The sequence below is a fragment of the Lepeophtheirus salmonis genome, chromosome 1, assembly GCF_016086655.4.
Source record: "Lepeophtheirus salmonis chromosome 1, UVic_Lsal_1.4, whole genome shotgun sequence".
In the NCBI taxonomy this organism is placed as follows: domain Eukaryota; kingdom Metazoa; phylum Arthropoda; class Copepoda; order Siphonostomatoida; family Caligidae; genus Lepeophtheirus; species Lepeophtheirus salmonis.
The window spans coordinates 28,751,296-28,763,757 of record NC_052131.2 but is presented as its reverse complement, the minus strand read 5'-3'; the positions used below and the strand labels follow the sequence as shown (position 1 = coordinate 28,763,757).

General features: G+C 29.3%; 1 protein-coding gene across 7 annotated transcripts in view; it reads right to left on the bottom strand.

Annotated features, from left to right (window-relative positions):
* LOC121117918 (uncharacterized) overlaps positions 1-12,462 on the bottom strand; it is an 87,375-nt gene that overhangs the window by 425 nt on the left and 74,488 nt on the right. For 2 of the 7 annotated variants that reach the window (XM_040712448.1, XM_071890582.1), the window contains exons 3-9: positions 11,756-11,938; positions 7,173-7,353; positions 3,690-3,803; positions 2,638-2,742; positions 1,395-1,487; positions 783-986; positions 267-404 (exon numbers count right to left, since the gene is read on the bottom strand). In XM_040712448.1, the coding sequence (XP_040568382.1) occupies positions 267-404; positions 783-986; positions 1,395-1,487; positions 2,638-2,742; positions 3,690-3,803; positions 7,173-7,353; positions 11,756-11,938 (1,018 nt within the window). The remainder of the gene's footprint in view (positions 1-266; positions 405-782; positions 987-1,394; positions 1,488-2,637; positions 2,743-3,689; positions 3,804-7,172; positions 7,354-11,755; positions 11,939-12,462) is intronic. The other 5 variants (XM_040712468.1, XM_040712454.1, XM_040712461.1 and 2 more) reach the window with 5 other exon arrangements.

The window sequence follows — 12,462 nt, the reverse complement described above, 5'->3', positions numbered from 1 at the left end:
ATACAACTTTTCATTAGTAATGTTTAACAAAAAAACTATTTGGACGGTTATGCATCTATACCAAGAATGGTTATACATAGTTAACAATTAAAAACATGGTTCAATCACAACTTAAATTAAAGAACATGCATTTAACTATTGAACTATAACTACTTTCTATAAAACTAAGTAATGATGTGCGATTAAATAAAATTCAAAGTAAGTAATGATGTGCGCTTAAATAAAATTCAAACTAAGTACTTCAGACGCTTAATTGAAAGCCTTACTCTATTCTTAGGTCTTCTAGGATAAGGACGTTCCGGAGTGGGTTGTCTTTGTGAAATAATTTGTTGTGCAGATTCAATTTGTTGATTTACTTGATGATATGTTTGATCATAGTGTTGGCTTACAATGCTCCTTGACTCCTATATAAATTATATAAATCTATTTATATCATAATGTGATAAATTTTTAACTGGAGCACAGGAATAATTTATTTATAAAAAAAAGATATAATTAAAAAAAAAAAAAAACATCCATAAACTTCAGAAAAAAAAAATCTTGGAGGAATTGTTATACATCTAAAAAGGAGTATTTTTTTCTATATTAAGGCTTGAAAATTTGCAGATAACTTAATAAATTGGCTAAAGGATAAATTTTTAATAATATAAAGAGATGGATATTGTAAATAAATGAATGTACCAACGTATAAGTCAACATTTAAGGACATTTAAAAACGGAAAAAATATATTATATGTACATAATTAAATGTAATTGAAATAGGAAAGGCCTCCAAAATATACCTCATTATAATTTGTTGAGTGTCTGGATACATTAGTAATCGATGAAGAGGCTGAAGAAGAGAGAAGCCCACCCGATGGGTATTTCCCAACATTATAAAGATTACTTGCAGAAGAAGCACGGGAAACACTAGCGCTATGATGTCCCTTGACAACGCGGAGTGAGTCACTTGCCTCTGAATTCGACGATCCAGTATTAGTTATATTCTGTTAATTGAAAATTGAAAAAAAAAAGTTCCTTATAAAATGTTACTTAAAAAAAATTATAAGAAATAAAGAAGAAAAGAATTGAACAAAAGGCTGTTCTAGTGCATAAAAGTATAAAAGTATATCAGGCTTGAATCAAGACTATGATAACATCATGTGCGGAAAGAAATCATATAGAAGGATTACCAATCTATCAGGAATTTATTTTCTATGTGGTGTATTAACATTGCTCTCTCTCTCTCTTCCGATCCTCTGAATTAGCAAAATGGTAAGTAAAAAGATAGGCAAAGAAATATCCTTATGCAAAAAATGAAAAATATTGTCTAACGCATTGCCGTTTAAAATGACTATAATTCCGTCACCAAAGTAAGAAGACAAACACCAGCCCTTCTTAAAGTAATTAATTACCGTTTCCTGTTGAAGACTATAACGTCGACCATAATCATCCGTATACCTGGACGGAGAGGAGCCCATAATATGATGACTCATTTTTCGATAACCCTATTTTTGTGGAAATCGGTCATTTACAATATTATTATGGATTAATTACATTAATTTCAATCAATTATTAACTACTACATTAAGTATTACGCACACTTCCATGTCATTAATGAACTTTTAAGATCATTTATTTACTATAGACAGACAAAGGTTGTCACAATTGCATATTTACAAAGGAAATAGAAAACTCTTCAAATGATCTTCAGTTAAGTAAAGGCATATTCAGTACAATAAACGCACACTCTTCCCCCCTCCCTCCTTTTTTTTTTGACCATTAATGGGCTCTTTTTTTCAAGAGCGATAATAGTTATTATGTTGAGATTCGGTTCAAAACAGATTTTTTTTTTTTCATATTGGATCTTAAGCGATTTTTTTAAACCAATTTTTTGGTCCACATATAAGTTCATGGGCCATTCTTAATTCTCCCCCCCCCCCCTTTTTCGTATCAAAAAGCAGTCATTTTCCCCTCATATATCAAACTTTCTAAAAACCTTTTGAAAATGAAGTAGAACTGGATCAATACCGATTTTTGTAGTGAACCGAATTTTACTACAAGAATGGTCTAGACTTTAAAGGTTTCATAATGTTATAGAATTTTCAAACCGAAATACTACACTAACAGTTTTAAAATGAAAGAGGGAATTTTATTAAAACAATCGTGTAATGAATGTCTTCAAGAGTCAAAATAATTTTATTTGGTTTAATTTATTTATTTCATGTTACCTTACTTATTACCAGTAAAAAAAATTATTTTACTTCCTTAAGACAATCATTACAGGATTGTTTGAATTTAATTATATCTTTAATTTTATTACTATTCTAATAATATAAAAATAATAATTTAGTAGGTCTAAATAATTAATGAAAAAAAGAGTGTGCGTTAAATGTATAGAGTGTTCTTAGACATCAAAATTAATTTTTCACTTCTACTAACTACATTTATGAGTAACAGTTTTGTAAAATAATTACTTATTTGATTAGGAATATAAGCTTTAAGCGTAATATAAAATTAATGTAAAAAAAAGTCCCAGCTGCTCATTGTATTTTAGACATCTACATAATTTTTTTTAGACAATAATTAAAACTATCATGCAGGTGGGAAAAACCAATAACAATCCAGTTGTGTTACATATACAAACTCTATTCTTACCTGATGTATTTCAGGGGGATGTTTTACTCTCATTCTTGATATTTGAGGTGAAATAGATTCATCATAGCCCTGATTACTCAAACGACGTGAGGGGCTAACTGAATTCTGAAAATTAAAAGGTAAATATACTTTCATCAAGTTTCAATTTCTAATGGATATTTGCTTATAAAAACAAAAATTTTGTTCACAAACTTAAAATAATTAATAGTCATAATAATTTAGCATATACATTTTTGCAACGAAATTGGCACGAAAAAATATTCTCACAAAATATGCAATATAATCGGTTTTTTTAAAGAAAAAACATAAGCAATCGACAGCTTATAATTATCCACTTAGTCGAAATAATTTCCTTTAGACTCATTAACCTTTACAATTCTGCTTCTGAAGGAAGTGCAAGCCTTCTTCACTAGAATCCTATCCATTTTGGTTATATCTTCTTTGATGGAGTTAACCAGAGACACCTTAGTGGTATGAGGAGGTCTATTGCTATGAGACTCAATATAGCCTCACTCAAAATAGTACTCAAGATTTGGACTAATTATCATAGTTTTTTCCCCTCCCATGACAAATTCGCTGTCTCGTTATGTTTTTCATATTATAAGTTCTAACTTTTCTTGAAACATTCCTTTATTTTTATAGGTGGAGTGTCTTACATTTCTTCAATGCTCAACTAAAACCATGACTATGAAAAAGGTGGTACTATTCCAAATATACTCATGATCCAGATCCGTGACCCCTTTGTCTTTATAAACACTTCTCCTTTTTTATCTCATCCAAATTTTATTGTTTTATTTTTCTTCTGATCAATAGCTGAGATACAACCCCAGATAAATTACCCACGCTGAAAATGTTCACGGCAAAATTCCCAGTCAAAGATTAATATTTATACCAACTTTCAAAATATTATGAATAGGTTAGAAAAAAACGTCTAATGGAATAACGTAAAAAGGGTCCTATTTCTTATTATACATATAAAAATCCAAGATATGAAATAGCAGGAGAAAGAAGCATTCCAAGTGCTTTCACAGAAATATAAAACAAATATATACCTGTTGTTGCTGCTCAATGGAAGAACTTCTCATTCTTTGATGGGACCTTGAGTCACCATATCCATTAATCTGACGTCGATCTTCCTCATAATATCGATTATCCTCATTTGTGTTCTACAAAAAAACCAATGCTAATATAAATATACGAGCTTATATATTATAATATTAGTATTGAAAATCAGCATGAAAAAAAAAGTAGTTATAGTAAGGGGGCTTAGAGCAGCCTAAATAAACTATATTTTATAAATAAACAACTAAAATATTTTGTAATTTTCCAACAAAAAAATAATGATTATTTATACATTTTACGTTTTTAAATATTCCTGTCCTGAAAGTACATTATAAATCAGTCATTGAATCATGATTAGTGATAGGTGCAGAGTGCGAGAAGAAGGCAAGAGCGAGACTGAACATGGTACTTTTGAATTAATAAATAGTAATTAAATTAAAATACTTTTTGAAAAGAAAGGAGAGGGGGGGGGGGGTAATGATCAAATGTATATTAGAAACCGAGACCCCTGTCAGGCACCTTCCTCGAAGGATACCACCTGGATGTTTTTCAGCACTAAAACATAGTGGGAACTCCAAACTTAGAGTAGCAAGACTAAATTACGAAAAACGTGATTTTTTGGAATCAAGAAAAGACCGTTCAAAACCAATATATGTTATCTTTAAATACTATATTTAGCTATATTTTAAATTCAATATGCCTTATTCACACAACCGCTAACATGTAGGCAGCTCTTGACGATGAAAGCCGTGTCCATGGCGTACCACACTGTCCTGATGGTAGCTCAGAGTGAATTTAAATTTGGATGAGAAGTGCTGCAGACATTCTTCCCCAAACTACAAAGTCTAGGGGGGGGGAGGTCAGGATTGGAGGAGGGCCATATGGACACAGGTCAGAAGTCAGCCATATTATTGCTGCAGAAGTTTTGGTTCTATATGGCCATATGGTGGGATTTTTGATGTTGTAGGCATTTTGATGGAGATGAGAACATTCTCTGCAGCTTTCTCGGTACTTACACAGTGCAGAAGAGATTGCAAAAACGTTGCCTTTTTTGTTGTTGTTTCGACAACGTCCTCGGAAATGTCTCACTGCCTTCTTCACCATCCCACTTGTTAAAGTTAGGAATACTCTCATCATTTTTGCCAACTATTTATTGTTCTTCGAGTTATGCTTCTGGCTATGACATAAATTTTTCTAATCTGAGAAGAACCAGACAAGATCTTTCACTGGAGATTTCTGTTTTAGCTTGATTCGGATGACCCTTTCTCCGTTTGACGGGGTTAGAAGATGTCCCTTCCGATGTGCAACACTATGATACTATAAATCTTCATTGATGACACGATGGTCAGGATGCTACACCAATGCTGTTTACGATAGCATTCATTGATAGGTCAGGATTCTTCTCATTTTTTTTCTAAACATAGTAGGACTTTGGAGAATTTTGGCCACTTCCAGATCACTAAACCTCTAGAAAATCCTCGTCAGTGGGTCCACACTATCCTATTCGACACGGTTTCTAAATTTTTGACGCATCAAGTAGTGTACCCGACCGCCTTAGTAAAAAAAACGCGTTTTCTATTTAAATTGCACAAAATGCACAATGTTTTTGTTCTTAATTAAAAGAAGAAGAGGTATGTTGTCATAAGAATACAAAATGAGCAATTGACGTGGTAAGAGTGACATTCGTACTGGACTTACTCTCAATTAATGTATGTTCGTATTACTACATGTTTGTAGGGGATGAATGAGGCTAGAGAAAATTCCGAATGTTTAAAAGAACTACCCTTTTTATCGATAAAAACGAGTTCAAAAATGAAAAAAAAAATCAAATCTACAATTTAGCTATACTCTGAGGCAGAGCTGTACCTATTTTTATTTTTTTATCTTTAATCACGGCGAATAAATTTTCAAATTAAATTTTGAACTAATTTTTTCGTTTTAATAAATATTTGACATTTTTCGATGAATGTTTCTGAAATTTATCATTTTTGACAGAATATTATGCAAAATTTGATTACTTAAATATTTTGTATTTCTTTTTGTCCAAAATTGGGAACGTTTTTGAATTTTTAGTATTATTGATAAAAATTAATTTAATTAATTGTAATTTATCTCCCCGTAAGCACATTTTGTCTAATACATTTCTTATCAAATCTCAGTAAAATTTCATTTGAAATAAATTCCTAGTGTCATATCCGTTTGACGTCATTATATAGTAACAATGCTAAGGATTACTGTTTTCTTTTCTACTACTTGAACCTTATTATATAGAAATTGGTTCATCGGGTAAAACAATGAATTAATTTTCAAATTCATTGTTAAAACATGAGTACACTTTTAAAAACAACATATTTTCAAAGCTTTTAACAGTTGAGCCTCATAAATAATTCATACTTTTCAACTGATCAAATAAAAGTACAATGTATCAAATGTTTAATTATCCTTCGATTCTCAAATTAATTATTTTGTTATGTTTGTACACATTTCCACAAGGTTTTAATATATTATTAGGTTTTTTTAATAGATACAAAGGTTAGATGTCCTTTGTTGTGCTCTGTGATTATCTACTAGGTATTAAAAAAATGAAAGAAAAAATCAATTTAGCATGAAATTCTTCGAAAACTTTTGAAAGATGTTGATTCCTCTAAAATAGTTATTTTTCCGGAAATTGTAGATTTTTAAGAATATACAATATTTTCAAAAGTTTTTTTAAAAATTTATACACCCTAATTTGATTTTTTCTTTCCATAATTAAATAGGAGAACATTGTACGGCACACCAAAATACGTGTAACCTTTGTATCTAGAAAAAACAAACTAATAATGCAAAAATGATGATTTTATAAATAGATATTGTAGACATGTGGGTTGTACCAACATAATAAAACAATAAATTTGAGAATCAAATGAGAATTGAATTTGGAATTAGATTTATTAATTAAAAGCTTGTCAAGTTTGTCTTCCATTAAAATCGATCATATTTTTAAATGGTGACCTTGCTAAAATTACTAAACTGGGATCCAGTTTAGTAATCCGTACTTTATAACAATAATAATTTAAATTTTCTTATACAAAAAAAAATTGTCTCTCACGAGTCAGCCTTTTCGATCAAGTAAATCATTAAACAAAAAGGCCTAAAATAAGATGAACGAGCAACATGTTCTTGAGTTACTACAATTCCAAAAATTTTAGAGATTCAAGCCCCTAATAAGGTCTTGCCACTGAAAAGCTAGTAGTAAATATTTAATGATGATTTTTTTTAAATATTGTATCCTTAGGATATGAATATGTTGGTAAACGAAACAAACCAATTGTAAATAAACAAAACAATTTTTTTCAGTGATATGGGTACATTTAATTATTTGTAAAATATCGGATAAAAAAATATTTTGACTACAGCTCATGTCTAATGTGAAGATCATATAATAGAACTAACCTACTTTGATAAAAATCTTTTAAAGGCATTTTACTTACAGGTGAGGATTTGCTGTTATTACAACTACCATTATAGCTTGAGTACCCATTGTTTTCTCTATCATGAGGTGGTATAAGTTCCAATCCTACAGAAACGGCTTCCACCATTTCACCTGGCGTGATTTCTACATTATCCAATTTTCGTAACTGTGGAAGGGCTTTGATGACTGTGTGTCGATAGCTGAAATTTGAAATGAATTTACAAATTGTTAAGAAATCTATTTATAATTTATAAGCAACAATCAGTTAAAATCCCAAAAGATATAGATCAATAAATGTGATGTACTTATATAGCTATTCGTTGGACATCATTACGAATATAAATATTGAGATGAATGAACTTATTTTGCAAATAATTTAGAGAATTATAATCAAAACTGAACAGTTCAGAAATTTGAAGATTTTCTTTTTTTTTCTTCAAGTGACATTTTGTTTTTTTAAAGAACAAAATTTCAAATGACCTTTCTTTTACAATAGCTAGAATTAATTTGTGGAGTAAAATAAATGTTTTAGAAGACAAGAATTTTTATAACAGACAAATTCACACCTTAAATAGGCTTCTGACATAATCCCCCAAAATTTATGATCCCGAAAATTGTCTTTTACCCGTTTAACGTCATCAAATTTTTAACTAACCCCCCCTCAAAAATAATCCTGTAAATCCCCTGTTAGTAGTGTTGTGTCAGTCCTTATTTATTCACTTCAGTCCAGTCTTAGGACTGGAACTGTTCGTCATAGGAATCTTTCCTGAAGACCGTCAGCTTTGAGACTGTAAGTTCTAAAACGGATTAAAAAAAGAATAAATAATAGTGACGTTATCAAGTACCGTACTTTATATTTTTTTAGGATTGATATGCAGGACTGAACTGGACCAGACCAAGACTGAACTGGACGTGACTGTAGTTTTCAATCTTAAATAAGGACCGACACAACACTACCTGTTAGTGAATATGAATTGTCCTTAACGACATTTTTGTTGTATATTCTTAGTCAAAAAAGAATCAAAATCCTCATACTTATTTTAGTTCCGGAACTGGTGCAAAAATTTTGTCATTACGAAAACACTATAAGGAATTAATAAAAATGGACTAAACTCCTTATAGGACTTAAATAGTAAATACAAATAGTATTAATACCATCGTAAACGATTTCATAATTTCTCGAATCTTTATAATATAAGCAGGTTTATAATTTATATTATATACACTAATAATATTTAATTGAAAATAAGTGTTGATAATAACATCAAAATTATATTAACTTGACATGTGTAGATATGAGTCACACTCATATACTTTTGACTAAAAAAACATTAAAAAAAATACATAGTAATTCAAGGCCTTTAGTCTCCAAAAGTAAATAAGTTTTTTATCGATTAAACATAAAGGCGTATATCATGTTTTTATTAACCCACTCTCAACAAAGACAAATATTTTTTATGCAGAAAAAAATATTATTTGTATGTTATTACTTTCTGTTATTTTGTGCAACGTAAAGAAAGAAACAAACACAGCTAGACATTACACAACAAAAAATAATTAGGAATAGCAAGCAAATGAAATGATAATAATTTTTTAGATTTTTGTATGCACCATATACCTACATATGTGGTGCTTCAACATAAAACAATCTTGTACAAATAATCAAGAAAATATTTTTTAGTTAATATATGTATATATTGTATACATACAGCCAAATATGTAAGACATATTTGAATCAATCACAGGCCTTGTATTCACATTTAAGGTGTGAGCTAAAATATTCAAGAATTGTAGCCCTGGTTTAAAACTTGATTTGAATTAAAAAAGTTATATTGGCCTCCATGGGTTTCTCAAATAAAATTGTGATATTCATTTGTGCTACTTTTAGTGCAAATTTTCGGTGTCTCCAAAGGGTTAGTAAGAATAAAGTGTTGATATAAATTGACGATACTATATAAGTTTTATAAATTTGAAAAGTTTTATTTTGTTTCATAATTATTTTACACAATTAAAAATTTTGTTTTTTATCATGTCAGATAGTTGACGTCCGTCCTATTTGTCCGTACACTGAGCAAATCGAACTTTGGTATTTTAATACCCTGTGATTTTTTTTTTTTTTTTTTTTTTCTTTTATTAAATTTTCATTGAGAGTTTTTAAAGGGATTGTTGTTTAATACTAAAGTTGCAAATATTAAATGGCAACATATAGTCGTGGATGATTAAGTAATTAGTTATTGACAATTCCGCAAAGATCTTTAAAATGTTGGGGTTTCCGGAATAAATCCGATTTCAATTAATTGATTTGGTCAACCCACACTAACTTAGAATTTTTGCATGACATCAAATCCAATGACATTAATTGTAGCTCTCTAGTGAAATTATATGTGGAGTTATTTGTGCCCACAGAGTTTTTCAAATTTCAAATGAAAATGAATTGAAAAAAACCCTTTTTGGTAAAACAGAAATTGAAGCAATAAACTGATTTTCATAAATTGTACCAATAAAAGCTTAGAAGCTAATTGCAATTTGTTCATTTTTATAAAATATTATATTAAAATTTGTTGGACATATTTATTTTCGACGGCAAACACAGGGAAAAAAATAAATACAGTCAGTCGCATAATATCTCAATTTTGATATATATTTATTCCCCTATCACTGGATCAGGAAGTGAGACATCCATTCACCTTTTTATTTTTCCTGTCCAAATAGGTAAAAAAAATCCCTAAAAACTGAATCGAAAGAAAATTTATTCTTGGACCGAGAGTATCATAAACATTTATTTGTATGTATGTACATCCACAATTTCACTATACGAATATATTTAACTGAAAAAATGTATACGTAAAATATATACTGATATATATGTATAAGGTATTGAATTAAACTATTTGAAATAATGTGCTAGAGTTTTATACTCTCAACGTTAGTTCCCAAAATCAATACATATAATAGAATTTTAGCATGTCTATAAAAAGTAATCAGGATCCATAAAAAATAATTTCTTTATTACAATACAATAGTATCGTGTTGTCTAACTTTTTATTCTTTATTTGATGAAGATATAGAAGGCATATTCACAATTCCAAAGAATCGTGAATCAAAATCAAGTCCATTTATTTAGTAAATTATAAACACAAGTAAAATTGATTACATCAAATTTTAAATCCATTTACTATGCAAGTATTACAACAATACAATAAATGCATTATGTAAATAATACCAGTACCAGGATTTTGATTTTTTTTTTAAACTTTAATTTCAAAAATTTCCGCTAATATCATTTTTTTTTTACTCTGATTAAAAATAAGATTGTACCTTTTTTCCCCCAACAATATACTAAAATACCATTTTGATTAACAAGAAGGCCTTTTTATGTTCCTTGTTGTTTTGAGATCCTTTCTATACCCTTTAGAATCCCTTTTTCTGGTCTCTTTTGATATTTAGTTTGATGACGTTTTAGAAATAAATATTTTTTCATATTTCTAAAATACCTTTTTTTAATTTTTCAAAAGGGCTTCATGTATATTTTTAAAACAACAGTAGTAATCAAAAATTCAGAGTGAGATCCATTTTTTTTCCTGACTCAAATATTTCATGGGGGTGGGGGTGATATCCTTCCCTCCTAGTGATGACGGCCCTGAATGTATACTATACTGTACTTTTATAGTAAAATACGCCATTGAAGTAACTTAATTGTTAATATTAGGAATCAATTCCTGTCTACTATATTAAAATTTTTTATTGTTTCCTAATAATGGATCAATTTTTTTGGTCTCACTCTATGGATCAATTTCTCCCCATCCAGTTATCACGGGGTTCACGCATTAATATAGTGCTTTTTTGTTAGCTATCGATTTTCCTTCATATTTTAACCTTAAAATGATCTCTCTTAATTTTGTTGATTGGTTGAACTCGAATTAGCTCTTGTTAAGCTATAAACAATTACAAACAATGATAAAATCAAACTTCCATTGTTGGAAGGAATTGTCTTGCTACCTACTGATTTTAGACTTTTTGTCTATTTCTTTTAGGAGAAAAGGTTGCAAGATACAATAAAGATAACGACGTCTTATAAAAATATGGAACACCTTAAATTATATATTATGACGTCATAGTATCAATTTCACAATATGGAAACATACAAGAACTGACATAGACTAAACTTCTATAAAGCACCTAATTTATTTTGTTGTCAGCTGTCGATGTTTCTGTTTTTACTCCTTGTAATTAGTATTCTGAACGTTGATTAGTTGAATTAAAATTGGCTCATGTTAAGCTGTCAACAGTTATAGAATAATAATTCCATGTTGGGAAGATTTTTTATATCTAAGCAATATAAACTTCAATCATATTAATTATACGTGTTAACAAATAGGGAGACAGGGCGGTTCCCATACTTCCTTATTCCAAAGTTAGCAAAGTTGAGTTAGTTACTAACTGATTTAGGGACTTTTTCTCTGAAGGTTGCATGGTACAAAAAAAGTAATAACGTGCTACATCATGAATATCACCGGCCATAATTTCGATAACATTACGCAAATATAACACCTGAATTATCTTGATTAAACTGACTAATTACGAAATATAAATGAAACTTACTATTGCTCTGAATAGGATCCTGAGGCGCAACATGGATTTTCTTCAAGCCAGAGATTGGTTAAACTAGACAATCCTCGTAACCAACATATATCACTCAATTCTTGAATTTTGTTTTTGCGAATATAAAGTTCCTTGAGATTACTACAGTATTGAATATCAGATAGGGAATGTATGTTATTCACACTAGAAAATAAGACAAAAATATAATATAATAAAGGTAAGGAAAGACAAAAAAAGTAGTGCAAATCAATAATGAAAATAGGTATCACATTTAATATAATGATCAATCATAAACAAGTTCGTATATAGACACTAAAAGTTAAGTAATATTTCCATTTAGAGTAAATTCAATATTGCATAACTCATCAACAATAATATAATAAAATCAACAAATTGAGAGGGTAAAAAATATAAAATATTTAATATACAAAACATTAAAAGTTATTATATAATAAGTAGTTACTAATACCAAAAATTAGCAATAGTGAAATTAAGTTTCATGATACAATCCATGTGTTTTATCGTTCTCGATACATGTTTGGTTGAGCCACTAAACATAAACTTTAAAATTAAAAGCTGGTATATAAGATTATTGGCACCAACTTTTCATAAATTTAATACAAGAACTTATGACGTCATTACATTTGCTGACTTAAAGCTGAAAACTATGTGAAAATACGAATTCCGCATGATTGTTGGCTACCCGA